General features: G+C 44.1%; 1 protein-coding gene across 1 annotated transcript in view; it reads right to left on the bottom strand.

The window, feature by feature from the left end:
• The window catches only part of mgat5b (alpha-1,6-mannosylglycoprotein 6-beta-N-acetylglucosaminyltransferase B), a 1,185,562-nt gene that overhangs the window by 832,662 nt on the left and 332,505 nt on the right, over positions 1 to 20,395 (bottom strand). The window contains exon 6 of the mRNA XM_078570583.1: positions 15,854 to 15,858. Coding sequence (XP_078426709.1) covers positions 15,854 to 15,858 — 5 coding nt within the window. The remainder of the gene's footprint in view (positions 1 to 15,853; positions 15,859 to 20,395) is intronic.

The following is a 20,395-nucleotide window of genomic DNA, read 5'->3' as shown; positions in this document are numbered from 1 at the left end:
ATAAGGAGACCAATACTGTACACAAAACTCGAGATGTGGTCTTACCAATGCCCTGCACAACTGGAGCATAACCTCCCTACTTCTGTAATCAATTCCCTTCACAATAAATGATAACATTCTATTAGCTTTCCTAATTACCTGTTGTACCTGCATACTAACCTTTTGTGATTCATGCACTGGGATACCCAGATCCCTCTGACTCTCAGAGCTCCTCAATCTCTCACCATTTAGATAATAAGCTTCTTTTTTATTCCTCCTGCCAAAATTAACAATTTCACATTTGCCCACATTACACTCCATTTGCCAGATCTTTGCCCACTCACTTAACCTATCTATGACGTTTTGTAGCCTCCTTACGCTTGCTTCACAATTTACTTTCCTACCTATCTTTGTGTCATCAGCAAACTTAGCAACCATTCCTTTGGTCCCTTCATCCAAGTCATTTATATAAATTGAAAGAAGCTGAGGCCCCAGCATTGAGCCCTATGGCAAACCACTCGTCACATCCTGCGAACCAGAAAAATACCCATTTATGCCAATTCTCTGCTTCCTGTTAGCTAGCCAATCTTCTATCTATGCCAATATGTTACCCCCTACACCATGAGCTTCTTTTTTCTACAATAACCTTTGATGTGGCACTTTATCAAATGCCTTCTAGAAAACTAAGTACAGTACATCCTCCGGTTCCCCTTTGTCCACAGCACATGTGACTCATTCAAAGAACCCTAATAAATTGGTTAAACATGATTTGCCTTTCACAAAACCATGTTGACTCTGCTTGATTGCCTTGAATTTTTCTAAGTGCCCTGCTATAACATATTCAATAATAACTTCTAACATTTTCCCTATGACAGATGTTAGGCTAACTAGCCTATAGTTTCCTGCTTTCTGTCTCCCTCTCTTTTTGAATAATGGAGTTATATTTGCTATTTTCCAATCTAGGGAATTTTGGAGAATTAAAATCAGTGCATCAACTATCTCACAAGCCTCTTCTTCCATCCAGACCTGAGGGTTTGTCAGCCCACAGGCCCATGTTATGATCCCAGCTGAGGTTACCTCTGGACAAGCCTGATCCCAGAGTGGAACCCAGCTTGACAGATCCTAACTTTTATTTATTTGTTTAGATACATGGAGGGTAGCTACTGAACAGAGGCACAGGGGTCAGCTGCTGAACTTTTAAGATTAACTTTTTAAAAAATAAAACATTTATTCAACAAGATAAACTATATTACAATACTCCTTCACCCACAACTATACTTTTACAGGTGTATACAGATTTTTAAGGTTAACACAAGTTACAAAAGCTATCTTATATCCTAATGTACAGTCAATGTAAGTACACAGTCCATGTAAATCTATGGCACCCTGTGGCCAGACACACCACACTCTGAAATCAAGTGACAGATGCCACCTCAACCAGATGCTATGGATCTTTCCTCAACTCCCCCCAGAAGATTGTCACACTCGTGAACCAACGAGTCTCACTGAATTCTATCCTTCACACGAGGGTTTCCAATCTCCACTGTCCAAGAGCTCACCTTGGAATCTTCTCCAAACCAATTCTTTCTCTCAGACACCTTCCACAAGGGTTCACCTTCAGGGTTTCAAACTCTCCTTCTGATGTTCCTCTTCCCTGGATCACCACATGCATTCAAGCTGTCTTCCACACACTCCGTCTCTCTGACTCAGCCAACAACAGTACACCACTGTCTCACATGCCCATAGCAAAGAGCTACAGACCTTCAGTTGTCTCTTTGGACCTTGTTGCCTCTTGCAAGCTGTTCTCGCTTTAAATCTGCTTTCTGCAGCTTTTGTCTCTTTAAATCTGAAGCATGGAGCCTTTCTCTCTGCCCCGCACTGTTAACTTCACTTAACAGGACTTTTTCCCAGGTTCCTGTCCTTCCTTTGACTAGAAGGTCTTCTTTGAACTGTCCCCTCTTCCACTCCCATGGACTTTTGGGGTTTTTCTTTAGCTTGGGATTAGCTATCTGTCCCCTTTGCTATAGTCTATCCTGGCAGTAACTTTCAGAACCAACTGCACTCAAACAGCTTCCAAAGCGACTGTTGTTTCTTTTCTTCTATGTGTCTCTCTGTGGGAGAGGCTTGCCTCTCTGGGCCCCTGTTGCTAGGCAACAGTCCAATCCTTCTACTCTTGTATTCTTGCCTTCTCTTTAGGGGTTGTAAAACTCCTCATTAGAAATGCAAGCACCTTTTTAAAGTGAAACTAAAACTCAATTTAACCTTTCTTGACACACAGATACAAAAATACAAATCAGACTTAAAATTTAAAGATAAAACTCATTTCCAACACCCACAATTACCAATATAACTTAAACTATCTCTATTTCTGAATACCTAACAATTTGCTCAATACCATGTCCCTGGTGATTGTAATTTTCCTGAGTTCCTCCCTCCCTTCCATTTCCTGATTTACAACTATTTCCTGGATGTTACTTGTCCTCTATTGTGAAGACCAAACCAAAATACCTGTTTAATTCATCCGTGACCTCCCTACTTTCAATTATCAATTCCCCAGAATTCTATAGGACCAGCACTCACTTTGTTAACTCTTCAATTTAAGTATCTACAGAAACTCTTACTATCCGTCTTTACATTACTAGCTAGCTTTCTCTGATACTCTAATTTTTCTCTCCTTATTAATCTTTTAGTCATTTTTTGTTGTTCTTTATATTCTTTCCAATCTTCTGACGTGCGATTCGTCTTTGTGTAAATATAGGCTTTTTCTTTAAGTTTGATATTGTCTTTAATTTTTTTAGTTAACCACGAATGGCAGTTGGGAATTTTCTTTCTCATTGGAATGAATATATACTGGGTATTCTGAAATGTCCCTTTAAATGTCTGCCACTGAACTTCTATTGACATATCCCTTAACTTCATTTGCCAGTACACTTTAGCTAGCACTGCTTTCATGCCCTCATAATTGCCCTTATTTAAGTTTAAAAATCTTGTCTTGGATGCACTCGTTTCTCCCTCAAAATGAATGTAAAATTCAATATTATAACCCCTCCTACCAAGGGGTGCCTTCACTAGGAGATTATTAATTAATCCCATCTCGTTGCTCAAGACCAGGTCTAGTACAGCCTGCTCTCTGGTTCGCTCCAGAATGTGTTGTTCTAAAAGAAAACTATCCCAAAAACACTCCATGAATTCCTCATCTACACTACCTTTGCCCATCTGATTTTTGCAGTCTCTTTGTAGATTAAAATTCCCCATGATTATTGCTGTACTTTTCTGGCAAGCTCCCATTATCTCTTCTTCTATACTCTGTCCTACTATGCAGGACAGGGGTCCGTAAAACCACTCCCAAAAATGACCTCTTGCCTTTATCATTGCTCATCTCAACCCAAACCACTTTTACATCCTGCTTTCCTGAACTAAGGTCATCCCTCTTTAATGTGCTAATACTATCATTAATTAACAGAGCCACCCCTCCACCTTTTCCTAACTTCCTGTCCTTTCTCAATGTCACATGCCCTTCAATATTCAGGTCTCAATCTATGTCATCCTGTAGCCATATCTCTGTAATGGCTATCAGACCGTACTTACTTATTACTATTTGCGGTATCCGTTCATCTGTTTTGTTTCGAATGCTACATGCATTTAGATACAGCACCTTTATTTTGTCCTGTTATTATTTTTGTACTGTCTAGCCTTATTTGCTGGCCAACTCTTAGAGGAGAAATTTTCACCCACTCGAGCGCGAAATGGCAGATATTGACGTCGGCCAAACGCGACGATGTCAACGTACAGTCGCGTGATACTTTGGTTGGTGGACACATGCCGGAGCCGGCAGTACGCCCACCGACAGGCAACCTCCTTTTAGGAGGATATTAAGGCCTTTAAGTTACCATTTAATGTAAATTTTTCACTGCCCATCCAATCTAATGGTTGGAGGGCAGGCAAAAAGGCCAAGCGGTATTTGCATTTGTTTGGAAACCTCATTAATGGCGGGATGAGGTTTCCAAAAGCAAATAAAAGCTTTAATTTTTAATTAATAACATGTCCCTGCTCATGTGACAGTCACATGAGGGGACACATTTTATTACTTTTTAGTTTCTTTATTTAAAAAAATATATATTTCTCTTGGCACGGAGCTGCCTCAGGGAGATTATGCAGCGCTCACTCGCGCACAGTTCGCACTCGGCCCACTCGCACTCACCTCCCTCCCCACCCCCGCACAGGCAGCACTCAGCACTGCCGCTCGTGTTTCACGCTAGGTGGGCCTTAATTGGCCCACCAGCATGAAATCGCATTGCAGTGCCAATCGCAGGCTGTGGTTGGCTTTCCGACTGCCCCCGCCCGCCCCCACCAAGCCTGCCAAGGGCAAACTTCTGCCCTTAGATTTGTACTCTCTGCCTCATCCTGTCACGGCCTGTTTATCATTTCCCATATTAATACCTTTCTCTCTTGCCTTGTCTCTACTCTTTGGTTTACCACATCTTCCCAAATTTGATCCCTTGCCCCCACTATTCAGTTTAAAACCCTCTCTACTTCCCTAGTTAGGTGGCTCACAAGGACACCAGCACATTTCAGGTGGGGACCACCCCAATGGTACAGATCCCACTTTCCCCAATACTGATGCCAGTGCCCCACAAACTTGAACCCACTTCTCCTACACCAATCTTTGAGCCACGCATTCATTTCTCTAATTTTATTTGTCCTATGCCAATTTGCATGTGACTCAGGTTACAATCCAGAGATTATTACCTTTGAGGTTCTGCTTCTTAATGTGGTGCCTAGCTCATCATACTGACTATGCAGAGCCTCCTTCCTCATCCTGCCTATGTCATTGGTACCTACATGGACCACGACCACTGCATCTTTGCCCTCCCACTGCAAGTTCCTCTCCAGCCCTGAGCACATGTCCCAAACCCTGGCACCGGGGAGGCAACAAAGCTGTCTGGACTCTCGCTCTTTGCTACGGAGAACAGTGTCAATCCCCCTTACTATACTGTCCCCTACTGCCACTACATTCCTTTTTGCTCCCCCCACTCGGATGGCGTCCTGTACCATGGTGCCATGGTCAGTTTGTTCATCCACCCTGCAGCTCCTGCTCTCGTCCAAACAAACTGAGAGAACTATAAACTTATTGGACAATTGCAGAGGCTCACAGCCCTGCACTCCTGCCCTCTGGGACCCCTTACCTGCCTCACTCGCAGTCACACCCTCCTGTCCCTGGACACTGACCAAATCAGAAGACCCTATCCTCAGTGGTGTGACTGCCTCCTGGGTATAAAGCATCCAGGTAACTTTCCCTCTCCCTGATGTGTCAGAGAGTCTGCAGCTCAGCCTCCAGCTCAATGACTCTGAGTCGGAGCTCCTCAAGCCGCAAACACTTGCTGCAGACAAGTTTGCCCTGGATCACAATGTTATCCAGGAACTCCTACATGCTGCAGCCTTGACACGTCACCTGTCCTGCCACCACTAATGTGTTTTAAATAATTACTCAATTATATTATTTACTTATTTATGTTGATTTATTTTATATTTTATTAACTTTACCACCAATTGATGTACCATTTTAAATCTTAGGGATAGAATAGAACTTACCAACTCACCAGATACTCATTAAACAGCAAGCTCCCTGTAGTAGAGCAAGAACCAATTTCTATGGGGTGAGAAAGATGGAAAGAGGAAACGAACAACTCCTTTCCCCCACCTTCTCCAAACTCTCCTCACACCAGACTCCAAGTCTTCACTCAGTTGGTCGGCTGCATTCTGTTTGCCAAGGCTGCACTAAAGAGCCCTGAATTCATAGTAAACTGAACTGGTGCTACGGTAACTAGATTCAACCAGTTAGCTAATTAACTACGCTGCTCCTACAGCTGAGAGTGGGTTTACCCTTTCTACCCCACAAGAAAGAAAGAACTTAGCCTGCTTACACAGTATTTTCCAGTTACTGCTAATTACAGACTAGATTAGATTTTATGAGCAAAATTTAAGGACAAAATTAACACTTAAACCTCCCCTCTCACCAAACTCCAAGTCTTCACTCAGTTAATTGGCTGCACTCTATTTGCCCAACCATTTGTACCATCCGTACCAATAAGTTTTAATATTTTCAGGCTTATAAATGATAACTGCCAGCTAATTCTAATAATCTTCTTTAAATAATTGTAACTGGATTAGTGAGTCAGTTCATCTTAAGGACAAGGTCACGAAACATTGCACTCATGCATTACCATGAAGCCTATCTATGAAGAGTAAATTGAAGGTGCAGAATTGTAGAGTTAAAAATCTGTCCTTCAGATATCAAAGGTCATGAAACAGATCTTTATGATCTTAAATCATTAATTTGCATATTGACTACACAAAGAGGTTTAGCATTAGTACAAATAATGAATGGATTTTTGAAATAGATGTCCTTCAGTATTAATGTAAGAACCTTTTGGGAAATATTTGGCAGCACATGATTTCTTTAGGTCATTAAAGTTTAACTATGGAGAATATATTAATTTGTCTGCAATAAGCAAAACAGCATAGGAGCAGTTCAGAACCTATGGGCAGAATTTAGCCCTTGATGGGCGGGCGGGCCCCACCGGCTCGGAGGTGGTCTGGCAGCCGAACTCCGCCGCCATTTTGAGTGGGCGAGCCTTTGCGGGCCACCCAACGGGAAGCGCTATGTGTTTCCTGTGCAGGGGGGGAGGGATTCCCCAACTGTCAAAGTGCGCTCTTTCGCACATGCACGCGAAAGAGCGCACTGCTCCCTGAGACTAAGTGCTGTCTTAGGGAGATTGGTGACAGTTTAAAAAACCTCAAAAATAGAAAAACAAAAAAATTATTAACATGTCCCCCTCATGTGAAAATGTCACATGAGATGGGACATGTTAATAAATATGACATAAAGTTTAATAAAGATTTTTTAAAAAGGACATGAAGCCTCATCCCGCCGGTGGATGAGGTTTCATGTTTTTTCAGAAGCCCGCTGGGGCTCCTGGTCTGCCCACCAGCCTTAAGGTTGGATGGGCAGGGCCTTTAATTGGGTTAATTATCCTGTCAATGGTCTCAATTGGCCATAGACAGGTTGGCGGGCGGACAGCTGATTTCGCTGTCCGCCCGCCTTCCTGAATATTTAAATTGGGCGGGATGACGTTGGGGGTTCCTCCCAACGTCATCCTATGTCAGTTTCGCGTTGGTGAGCGGACCACACCCCCAACCCGCCGACGGAAAAATTCTGGCCTATGAGTTTACAATGAACAGCAAGGTTACAAATAAAGGGCAATGCAGGTTAATGGGGATACCTTTGATATGTCTATCTGCAGGAGAAGAGAGCAGGACAAAAAGGATTATGATGAGTCCTTTGAGCTCAAGAGTCAAAATTGGGAAGATTTACATGACCTTGTGTGGGGCATGAGCAGTGTGCTGCAAGTTTGTTTCACTAAAGAATTGTCATTTCCTAAGGGAAATAGTGTGTAATTCTGACAAGTTTCTACCAGTACAGATTCTCTGCACGAAAAGAGTAAAATGAACCGTCAAAATCAATTACACTAAGGGAAAGGGTACAATATGATCATGTCACTGAATCAGCCGCACACATTTTTGCTGTTGTGCCACCCCAGATTAATATCCATCTGCCACACTGTGTATTAAGCAAGTCTCGTGTGTAGCAGAAGACAGAGCAGCCACCTGCTGAAATACAGAGGTGGAATGTTGAATGAAATGGATTAAAACATCAAGGCTGAAAAATTCAGCTGTTTGGCACCTGGTTCTTTAGTGCTACGAGTGCTGCTTGGTTTCAAAATAGCATCTGAGCAGCAAATGCACACTTATGGTACAAGCAATGCTGGGTACCATTTTGGTGAAAGCATTAGCCTACATGCAAGGAGCTTCCTCCAGAAGTATGCAGCGTGTGCTGTCAATCGGAGTATAATGGTCATGTAATGCTACCATTTTGGAGCTCAGGTCTCCAGTTATAGCCCTCTCTTAACCTCGCACAGCTGAACGCCTGCTCAGCAGCAGCAAGGAGCCCTCACCACTGCTATTTAAAGGGATATCAATTACTTTGAGATTAGTTGCTGACTGATTTCTATTATCTGCTGTTATGATTGTAGAGGTGTTTGGTTTTCTAGAGTTCTTTAAAGCTCCTGAAGTCTACAGGGAGTGGTATGACATGTGTTGAAAGACTTTGTGCTGACTTCAAGGGTTCCACACAAATCGCTTGATCCCAGAAAAAGGTGTATTAGTATGCAAGTTCCTTGGGCTATAGCATGTCAGGAAGAATGAGCAGAAGCCATGCAGAGTAGGAAATACTACTGGAAGAGGAGGATGGGGAAAAGGGAGGTGGTCATCAGGGGACAGTTTAGCTACCCGAACCTCAGTGAGGAACAGTGGGCAGGATTTTTCCTGCGGGCTTTGAAATTCCGACATCACAATCAAATGGGATCAGAACCCTTCACTATGTGGGAAACGGTCACCCAGCAGTGATTTTCCCTCAATTGGCCAATTAATAGTCTGAGGGCGGATTTGCCCTGTAGACAGGCATATCAGGGATATTCCCATTAAATCGCATTACCTACTCGCTCTTTATTTATAACCTTGCTGTTCATTGTAAACTCATATGTTGTGAACTACTCTTATGCTGTTTTGCTTATTGCAGACAAATTAATATATTCTCTCTGGTTAAAATTGAAGTCCAATTAAGGAAGGCAGGTGAGTTCTCAAAGCTGAAAGGCCACTAGGAGACCCTCCAGCGCTGAAGGAATAGAAGGTGTCTTTTCAGTTAAGAGACAGAAGGAGGACGCCTCAAAATGGAATTGCCCTCTCTCCAACATTTTAAATTTTAAAATAAAAAATGACCTTAGCAACCGAGCCACCATTGTGGTGGGGAAGCTTCACTACAGGGCTGCCTATGGCTGCAGCTGAAGCCAATTAGGCGGGAAGGGTTTCAAAGCCTGCGTTGAGTGTTGGTCCCCTGGATTAATTCTGGGAGGTCGTCTCTAGGCAGCTGGGCTGTCCTCCGACGCCTCCAGGGACCTACTGGCCACCTTTGTAGAGCTTTAATTGGCTACCAGCCACTTGCGGGCTGGTTGCCTGCTGGGCCCCATCCCGCCTTCAAGAAAACAGCCCAAAGGTGGGACGCTGCTGGCAAACCGGCACCTCGGCCGGCAGTGTGAAATTCCATGGCCAACCTTCTCTGTGCTTACCCCCCATTAGGGCCTAACAATCCAGCTCGGCGTGCCATACACCTCTGCTTCAGTTAGGAAATCCTCACTGAAATCTGCCACCTGTTGCAGTCACAATGGCGACCTCAGAGCAGAATAAGGATGACATTGCCAGTGGCCGTGAAGGACACCATAGTCATGAACATTTTTTTGTCTGGCTCCTTCTAGGCTGCAGCAGGCGGTATTTGATCATCATTCAGTTTGTTGTCCATTATTGTGTAAGGTCACTCAGTCCCTGTATTTCCAAGATAGCTGAATGAATTTCATTCTCTCCTGCAAATGGAGAAGCAGGTAGAATGACCATGTAAGCTTCACAAGGCTTGCAGGCTTCCTCGTGGCACAGGATGCCGTTGACTGCACGCAGTTTACTTTGTGGGTGCCACATGTCAAGTTCGAGATGTATCACAACTGAAAGTATAACATGCTTGTAGGCGAGTGGAGGCTAATGGTGCGGTTGGTAGGATGTGGAACATGAAACGGCATTCACTGACCTTCGTCACTTGTGTGAGATCATCAAATCCCTTGCGGCATTGCACCCAGATTCTCCATGCTACACCTTTGGCATTGACCGTAATGGCTCTATGTCCCACTGTCTTATGAATATCTGCCTGGAAGGCCTCTCCTGGCCCTGTCAGGGAAGAGAACCTCCCTTCTTTTGTACATCTCCTGCATTGTGGCATTGGAGAACCTTGGAGCATATTGTCTGGCCTGTTGCACTATTTTTGCAGACTCTTTCTGGACTTCAACTCCTCTTTCACCAGTTCCAGTTCCTGCTGTTTGTTACCAGAATGCACCTTATCTTTATTATGTGCAGTCTTGCCCTGAAGTAGTGCAGCCCAGCTTTAAGTGGTACTCGCTGTGCATGAGCTTGGCCCCTCTGCTGAGGTGCCTATACACATTCATTGTTGGCTGCACATCACAATCATTATGATTAACAGGCAGTGTGAAGTTTTCATGCTACCTGCTTCACTAAATGGGTTGTACTGCAATTCCCATGCCTGATTTGAGGAGCTATCGTATTTAACCCCCAGGGTGTTTATATTGTCTATGACTCTATACTATACCTGATGGTGTAATGAAACTCTATTTGCCACAATTAAGTTCTTGTTCTCAATGGTTCTCCTCAGAAGACAACTCTGAATATATCTGAATGTTGAAACCATGTCATGCCTTTAGGATTATGTAGCCTTTAATCACAATTCTTTAGTTCTTTTGATATGTTTTTGTTGTCATCATCTTTACTTCTTTAAGGGTTTCTACAGTTTCAGTTCCCCTGCAGCGTCTGGCTCTTAGTGGCAGCGCTAGCTGTGAATTAAGTATGAGCTGGGTTTTTGATGCAGTTGTTATTGTATTTTTTGGCATTGATTTTTTTTTTCCAAAAGGTTGTCTTTTTAAAATAGCGCAGCTCAGTATTAAGTTATCTGATTTATTTTTCATTTCATGAAGACAAGCTCAGCCAAAGAAATAAATTTTGGAATGAAAAGTCACTGAGTGGGGGAGTGATGTTTTCTGGATAATAGTATTGCTTCTGATCAGAGTAGATGATTCCTAAACCACAAACTGAAATACATTAAGGGCATAGAAATCATAAAATGCATAGTGTAGATTCACCCGATGGCAGCAATGGAAATTTAATAAGAGTTTTTAACATTATTAAAGATTCTGATTGAGTGAATAATGAAAGACTATTTCTTCTGTTTGGGCAGTTATTGAGCAGAGGACACCAATTTCAAATTATCACAGGGAATGAGAAGTTCAGTCTATTCATACATAGGGTTCTTGGGAGTATGGAATGCTTTAGCACAGGAATTGGTTGAGGCAGAGACCATTTTAAAAGAAAGTTGGATATTGCAATCGCATAGAGCCTGAATGAACATGACTGGCTAAATGATCCTATGATTCAGTGGCCGTGTGCTTCATCGCACGTTCCTAAATGGTTTCATTAGTTTTCCTAATCTCTCCTGTGAAAGTCATGCTTCTTGTTTTAAATTTAGGATCACCGAGTTCTCCTTGAGGAAATAATCATTTCCTGTTCATCCTGGAAAAATAGTTCTGGGATCTCAAGGCTCTCTGCTTATGATGGTAGTTTCTGAACCCTGGCATCTTGATGAATCTAATTTGTATGCTCTCCTTAGAACATAAGGAATTAAGAGCTGAAGTAGGAAGGCCATTTTGCCTTTTAAGTCTGCTCCATTCAACAAGATCATGGCTATCTCTATGGCTTTAATATCTTTGATGTGTTTTACTTTTGTTGTGGAGGGCTCATTTACTCAGTTTTGGCTGATTGGAAACAACACTATTATGTTTTGAATTTAGGGCTGTGACCATGCTTTCCTATGTCTAATAATATGATAGTGCAACCTAGAATTATAGCAGCAGGACCCTCATGATTGGAACTAAATATTGTGTCTCTCACATATACCACAACATGCACTTCCCAATATTTTTGAAAGCGATTGAAAATACTTGTTGGGACGAGGCCAAATACCATTCATTTAGGTGCTTTACTTCACAAACAATAAGTGAACACAGTTAAGTCTAAATAAATTCTACTTGCATAAGTCAATCTCCATTCTCTCCACAAAAAAATCAGGTAGCTTTTTCCCTTTGTGAACTACCTTACTTGGATTTTGACATTACCTTTTTCTCTGGACAACTTGCAAATGCAAGACCATGACCTGCATTTTAACTTCCAGATCAAGACAAGTTGTATCTTGTAGTCCTTTGTCCAAGATTTGACTACATCCTGAACATGATTTTCCTTTCTTTTCTGTTAATGCTGAGCCCAGGAAGCAAAAAGGTACCTTTCCATGGAAAAAACTGCAAAATGACTGTCAACCAGACTATTCCATCTCCTAGGAATATATTCACACCTCATGCAGTGCTCACATAAAGAGAATCATACTTCCCACAAAGGTGTGCCTGTTAATTGGACACCCATTGCTAGATTAGGAATTGTTTAATATCTCTGGTCATCTTGGCTAATCGGCTTGGGATAAATCAATAGATTGAAATAGACTTGAGTATAGTAACATCTCCAAAATGGGCTAGTCTGGTTTTAACACACACTGCAGCCTGTATCCAGTGGCCTTTCATTTAAAACCTGCTTTTGTTTGAACTACGACGCTTAAGCATAATCCAATATCAAAAGAATCTCCACAAAAATTATGATCAAAAATCCTAAAATTTAATGACATTAATGTTTATTTTTCAGGTGATTGAAGACAAATGCAAAGCAAGGTTTGCTTCTAGTAGTTTAGGACTTGAACAATGCTCCCATATCTGTGGAAGCTCCACTGACAACTCTCATATAAACTTGGACAGGTTACAAGAAAAGCTTGTTATTATATTTTATTTTTCTCATCTTTGGTCTCCAGCCTCTGTCTCCCTGTAACAATCATCTCTGTTTTATTAATTTGGTTCTGCTCAATGCTCCTCTGAGCTCTCTGTGTTTCCTCAATACTGGATATGCCATTCTACAGACTTTTCTTTCTCCCTTCATAGTCACTGTATCAAGGTCAAAAATTATTAAACCTCCTAGTTTTGACTTATTATTTTCCAAGAGCTCAAAAGTGTAAAACTCTTCACTTCTCTCAATCTTACTTTCCCCTACCAGCTAGAAAGATTTGAAAACCCATATTTAGCAATACCTATTCATTTCTTTATTTGCCTTGTCTTTTCAGTCTCAGTGGTGTATTCTATGGGTATTAGTCACTCAACCACACTAAAACAAAAAAAAATCTGGAATTGAGATGAGCATCTTCAGAAGTCAAGATTGTAGCCTTTCAGTCACATTGTTATAATACTGTTAAGGAATTCATAATCTCACTGGTACAGAACAGTTTTCCAAATACCAACATCACTCACAGATTTCTATAGTAAAGGTAACAATGCCAAGGTAGCTTGGCATTCACAGAAGGTATGGTAGGTGTTTGTGGCAGATTTTCAGGTATATAGCTTTACAGCAGAATCGAGGTAAATTGTCCAGTTTATAAATTCAATAGCAACGTTGTTAAAATATTGTCTGAAAACATTTTTGTTCGGTATCTTGCTCATGCATGAGATGTAGAAATAAATGTTCAGGTTTTATAATTTTTCTAGAACTTTATCTAATTGTAGTTGATATCTTATGAATCCTTTTCTCCATTGGGTTCTCACATTGTCAAATGCAAACCTGGTTCTAAATGCAATGCCTGATGTAATAGAATTCAGTTTCAGTAGCTCTGACATTCTCACACACAAGAAAGTTGAGGCCCTGTGCAGGTTTTGGATCATTGTGTTCAGGCAATGATCTTTGGTCATTCACGAGAAATGTGCTTATTTGTGAATTTATATATTTGCAAGAACTTACTGTTAATGATTTGCTGAGCGCCAAATACTTCGGTTTTGGGGATGGACACTTGGGCATTGGATAACTAAGAGAAAATTCTCAGAGGAAATCCATCAGAGGAATTAGGGAATGATATCTTGAGGTTTATTATCTGGAGAAATAATGCACAGATCAGTGGCAGTAGTTATCCCCTGGTATGTGCATTCATTGTATATTATGACTTGAATGTATATTACATATGCATCTTGTACATATGAGAAGCAAATTTATTTAAAATATATTTTTTCATTCAAATGAACTATTTCTCTTTTCAGCAGTAAACAATCTGGTTTATGCAAACAAATACAGAAGGCTGTCCTATACTGAAAAAGTAACTGTAAAATCAGAAGACCCAACGTATACAGTTCGGGTTAAAATGGGATCGTTGTGGTTACCCAAGTTAGGCTTATCCAGGTGAGGGCTTTGGAAGGGTGGAAAAAGAAAAATGCTGATGGGAATGCACACAGAAATGTTTGATGCATTGCCTGGCCTGACAGGGAGCCTGATGTCACTGTCAAGGAGCATGGAGGAGTCCATTTGGCACAGGGCTTCAGGCAGCGCTTAGAGACCATCCTTGCCAATGTGGAACTTCATTAGCGCACTTGTGGACCCAACCACGATGCAACATCTCATGACTGATGGCGCTGCTTCAACTGTAGCACAAGCAGAAGCCATGTAATGTCTGAGTGCTGCAGTGAAAGCTTGGATAAACGCCATGAAACCTCAGCTTACTGCCACACATACTTAAGACTGCTGCCATTGTGGTTGCAGATGTCAGTGTTCAAAGGGGCATGCAGGGTATCACAGCTGTCCAGCAATCTGTTCACCAGCAGATTACCATGATTGGTGATCCAGGAGGGAGTGGTATTGCCTCCATGGAGCACAAAACTGCTGTCCTCTCTTAAGATGACAGTATTTGTGCTCCCACCACAGCCACTCCACCAGCACCCCAGACTGCTGCCATTGCTGCTTGAAGTTGTCCTGTAAGGCCATCTGCAGTGTGCCCCACTGAAAGACAGCAGCTTTCCACCAGCCCTGCTGCAGCCACTGGTGTAGCACTGAATAGGAGACCTAAATCAGACAAAGGCACACAAGGAACAGGCACTAAGAGAAAGCACAAAGGTGATTAGTTGAGTTTTGTATGCGTTATTGGATGTTTTGTTGGATAAAGTTGGTATGGAATTATTGCTTTGTGATTGTTTTATTTCCGGAATGTGGCCAAGAGGATGTTGTGATTGTCCACAACTGAGGGATGTTAAGGTGTGGAACTTTTGGACAATGCAAATCTAGGGCTACATTCATGGGAACTATTGGTGAATTAGATACTCACAGGCAGCCTATTCATCACGTGAATCTACCAGCTACCTCCTTCATTCCTCCTCCTCTGTCTCCAGAGATTGTTACTGAACCTATAGTGGCAACTGCTGTGCTTTCATGATTGCCAGGTTTTGGAGAATACAGATCACCACAAATCGGGATGCTTGCTCCAGTGAGTACTTGAGGGCTCCTCCAGAGTGATTGGCTGTCATGAAGATATTAATGTATATAATGTTATTGGAAATTATTTTAAATTGGACTTGTTGTAGGGTCTGTGTCTGTGGGTGTGAGTGTGTGTCTTAATTATATTAAGGCCAGTTGGTCTGGGTGCTTTGATATATAGTAGTTTTGAGATGTTAAACAGTAAGGTAAAGGGTACATTTGCATTTTGTTGAATAAACCATTCAAAGACCAGGGGTGAAATCTTGCACCTAGCTAGGAGGCATCAAACAATATGTTTATGTTACTAATAAAATTGGTACTATGAAAGGAGTTTTATTGTTAGAAGAGATGGAGTTCAAAGGGCCTGGTGATACAATGAGAATTTACATTCAAAGGGAAGGCTAGGCATATACAGAAAAGAGTTTTGTGTGTGTAAGTCAGAGGCATGTAATAACTAAGCCACCTATAAGCCTACAACTGTGCAAAGGAACCAAATTGAAAGGAAGCTCATTTTGAATTTGTAAGATAAAATGTGCTTTGCCTGGAGTCTGTTTAAGTCTATGGGTTATTGTTGCCTTGGGGAAGATTACTTGGGAGTGATTAATTTGAGGATTTGTTTAATAGTTATTACGGTAATAATTTGTAGACATGTGTATGTGTTTAATTTCTTGTTAATTTAATAAATGTTTAATTTAATTTATATAAAAAACCTCTTCAGACTTGGTGATTTCATTTCTGAATTCAGAGCTACATCTCAAATATATCAATTGAAAATATAGGTTATGACAGTTGTTTAAAGTTTCCCTCTGGGATTTTAAATAACTCAGCCTTTCCCAACTGCAGTGTCATAACATTGGAACAGCAGAACCTTTACTTCATTACCCCAATTTTCAGCTTAATGATGTTTCTCGTGGCAGCATGGCTCTCAATATATGTGTGCTGACCACATGTAGCTGAGTTGTTGAGGGGAGTCACCAAGCAGATGTACAGCGGTTAGCTCTTGTCATCCAGCAACTACCCATCTGGTTTGACATATGGTAGCTGAAATATTGCTGGAACAACAGACTGTCACAAAGTGAAGGTATCATGACTGCTGGCACAATAATAGGCATTCACCAGCATGATGTGTTAAGAGTGGTCTCACACCAACTGTACAGTGATCAGGTGGTAAGCTTTGCTGTACCTCTCAACATTGAGATGTAATGCCTACAAAGTCACCTGTGTGAAGTATCATCATAAACAGTCCCAGGGTGTGTTTAAGAGAGGCAAATGGAAACAAGACATCCAGGAACATCTAAACTTTTATTAACTATCTACAGCTATTTACAAGGACAGATAAGTACAAGTCTCCTTCCAGTGGCATCAATCTCTGAGTTCTAGAGACATGTGCTCTGACATCACTGATGATGTTTATTAGCTTTTAGCATTATATCTATTAACCTTCTAAACTACATCTCCCCCCCACAATTCTACTCATTAAATATTTACACATTCTACTTCCCCCCGCCCCACCCCAAAGTCACTGTCACCATCCCTGAATCATAAGGGAAGAGACTGCAATGGTTTGACCAGTCTGCCAGATTGTGTTCTTGTTTCCTTTGGAGGGGGGTTAGGACCACAGTCTTCCTGTGGAGGGGCATGTGAACCATCAGGCAAGTTGGTCAGGGGTCAACCTGGAGGATCTGCACCTAGACACAGTGCTGGAACTGCAAAACATGTCAAAGTCAGGGTGCTGACATGCTGGGATGGGAGTTTCCGGGTGGTGGGGCACCAATTCAGCTGCTGCCCTTTGCGTTCCACGAGCTTGCGGCTCCTTGCCTTGCAAGATTGGTGCCAAATGTGATGTAGGCTGCATTTGGCCGAGGTGAGGGGACAGGCTTGGCATCTTTGTATGAGTGGCCGGCAGCTGCGGGGTGAGGAGGCACTGGAGCCCTGCAATGTTCCGCACTGGTTGGGGTGGGGCGGCAGCGAAGAGGTTCCAGGTACAAGTTGAATCAATGCTCTTTTCTCCTTTTCAGGAGAAGAATGCTCATAATGCCACCGAGCAGCTGAGGACTGGCGGAGGGCTGGCCAATTGGCTATCATTACCTGGTTCGAGCAGGAGGTCCTTGATCTGGAGAGGCACCATGCACCCAGGTCCACCGGTGTCAGTGAGGTTGGGCTGCCACGGACAAGTATGTTAGCGCAGCACTAAGGTCACCATTAGTGTCCCAGCAGCCATGGCAGTGCTGAATGTTCAGTGATTGAAGTTTGCAACATGGCTTGACCATTGCTTATGGAAGGATGAGCGCATAATTATCCAGGGGACAGGAATGCACATTGACATAGTCTCCACGTTAACTAACCAAGTGTCCTTGTTCTTCCTTTCAACATCAGTGGAGCTGGGCCGGGAGGAGGAGGCACAGGGGCCCCCTCTCACACGAGGGCCCTGAAGTCTCTGACCCACCAGCATCACACCATCTCTGCCAGGCAGGCACCAGCACAGATACTAGCACCTCGGTGGGAATTAGATCATTGGCTAGTGTCCCAGGCCACAGCGGTGAGGGCACTTCAGAGTCGCTGGACAAGCTGGCGGAGACAGAGAGTGCCCATGGCACCAGCAGTTGGAGGACTGCAGGGGACGAGGCACATGCTCAGCTGGTGGCTGATGATGTGCCTCTGGAGTTGTCAGTGAGGCAACAAACGCTGGAAGTCCAGCAGGACCTGGCGGACATACATGAGGCTATGCTTGGCTTGGTCTCCATGGTGGAGGAGTCCACGCTGAGCATCACCAATACAATGAGCCTCATGGCTGAGCTCCATACTTCCTCCATGGAGAGTGTGGTGACTCTCGTGGAGAAGATCCTCCAGGAGACCAATCAGGGCTTCCTGAGGGTGTGCTCGGACCAATAAGCCCTCACATTAGCATTGCCCTCAGCTGGTCAGTGCCAGTGTGGTAGATGGTCTGGGCACCAAGTTTCCCAGCTTGGTGCCCATCCATCTACGGTGAGCAGGGAGGTCCAAAGCGACCTCACATCGGCGCAGCAGCTGCCTGTCGTCTCTGCGGGCTCCTGTCAGGGTGCTCCGGATGAGGGCAGAAGCTCCTCCGCCAATGACCATTGCACCCGATGAGGCTGTGACGACTGGGGAGATGCCAGCTGTTGAACTGGCTGTTCCCTCCCAGGCGGGGCCAGCACAGGCTCCATGGGCCAGAGGCCAGCTGCTAAGGTCATCGAGGCCAACAGGACAGCAAAGTGAGCAGGCTGTCTCAGATGCCAGTGCCAGCGAGGGGACAGCACCTAGGCGTAGCACCCAAAAGCATAAATTTAAGGCACCTTAGGCACACCATGTGTTTCGTACTAGTGCTTTTGTATTGCCCCACAATGAGGTCATGATTAGTTGGCGTGCTGTTTAACACCTTTGTCATTTTGTTATATCATTAAATTTAGACATGTGACCATGGCTGAAGGTGCCTCTTTTCCTCTGCAGGTGGATGGTTACCCATGATGTTATGAGTGAGTTGTGTCACATTGAGCTTTATTGACAAGGCCCTTAATGTTCCTATCCAGGCGGATTTAGCACTCAGGTATCAAGTATGGAGCCTGCAGCACATGCTTTTTTTTGGAGGTCTATCTGTGGTGTTCTAGCTGAAAGTTTGTTGAATTAAAGCCTCCCGGGTGTTGCTGCCTCCCTGCAGTATGCCCAAGTCAGCGTCTACCCCCTCAACATTTCCCTGTGCGTGCTCATCCTCGAATTCACTGCTGGACTCATGGTGTGGAGCCGCAGCAACTGCGCCTAACATCTTCTTCATCCACAACGTCGCCCCTTTCCAGCACAAGATTGTGGAGAGCACAGCATGCAACCACTATCAGCAACACACAATCTAGGGGGTACTGGAGTGCGCCCCCTGAGCGGTCCAGGCATCGGAAGCGCATCTTGAGAAGACCGATGGCTCTCTCCGCCACAGCCCTTGTGGAGGCGTGGTTCCTATTGTAGCGCTCCTCAGCTTCTGTTCTTGGATGGCGGAGAGGCGTCATGAGCCACCTTCTGAGGGGATAACCCTTGTCACCCAGCAGCCATCCATCCAGTCGGGCTAGAGCACTGAAGAGCCCCGGCACCTGGGAGTGTCTGAGGATGTAGGCATCGTGGGAGCTGCCTGGGTACTTTGCACAGACTTGCAGAATCTGCATCCTGTGATCACACACTATCTGCACGTTCATGGAGTGGAAGCCTTTCCTGTTGACGAAGGCACCGGGTTCACCTGCTGGTGCCTTGTTGGCCACATGTGTGCAGCCTATTGCACTCTGGACACGGGGGAAGCAGCAATGGCCACGAAGCTCACTGTGTCTGGCTGGTCTGATCCTAACGATAGTGGATGAATGTCAATGCACGCCTGAATACAGCATCTGTCACCTGCTTGACACAAGTGTGGACAGCTGATTGGGAGATACCGCAAAGATCACCCATTGAGCCCTGGAAAGAGCCGGAGGCATAGAAGTTGAGGGCAGCTTTGACCTTTAGGTCCACTGGCATTGGGTGTCCACCCACACAGTTAGCGGAGATCTCAGGGCCTATCATCTGACAGATAGAGTTGACTATCTCCCTTGAGAGACAGAGCCTCCTTCAGCACTGCACCTCAGACATATTGAGGTAGCTGCTTCACCGCCTGTAAACCCTAGCAGCAGGGTAGTGGCATCTTCTGCAGCCCCTTCGCCTTAGACTTCTTGTTGGCCCTGTGCCCCTTGTGCCTGCGCCTCTCCTCCCAAAGGTAGCTCCCCTGGACGCTGAATGTGCACTCCTGGTCTCCTCCCCCTTCTGGCCCTCCCTTCCTCCACAGAGGAGGTGCCTCCAGTGGAGAGCACAACTCCCATTCCCAGGCTAAGGGTAGGCTGTCTGAAACCTGCAGGCCCTAAAAATGACCTTCACTGTGGAGTGCTGACCTGAAGGTTGAGAGTCCTGTCCAAGCAGCTGGTACGAGTTTTGAAGTATTTTCTGCTCACACAGGCAAGTGTCAGTAACTTTCCAAATTAAATATCTGACTGAGCAAATTCGCGACCCCACTAACCCCTCTTATCCCGCCCGGGGATGAGGTTTATACAAATGTGTCCTACCCACCTGACCGTTTTTCGCCCGTGCGACGGCCTGAAGATCGCACAGGCCCCGAAAAATCGCTGTCGATCAGTGCCTCAAGGGCCTTAAGTGGCCCATTAATTAATGGCTGGCGCACATCAGAGATCATCACGCGCCCACCCACCGAAATATTACGATGGTGCACTGTGACATCGGGACGCTCGCCCGATGTCACCACGCATCATTTTATGCGTCGGCGTGCGGGGGCGGGCCCTGCACGTCAACGTAAAAATTCTGTCCCAGGAGACATAGAACT

Source organism: Cetorhinus maximus, chromosome 24, assembly GCF_964194155.1.
Source record: "Cetorhinus maximus chromosome 24, sCetMax3.hap1.1, whole genome shotgun sequence".
In the NCBI taxonomy this organism is placed as follows: domain Eukaryota; kingdom Metazoa; phylum Chordata; class Chondrichthyes; order Lamniformes; family Cetorhinidae; genus Cetorhinus; species Cetorhinus maximus.
Note: the sequence above shows the minus strand (reverse complement) of the source record. Positions and strands in the feature narration are given on the sequence as shown.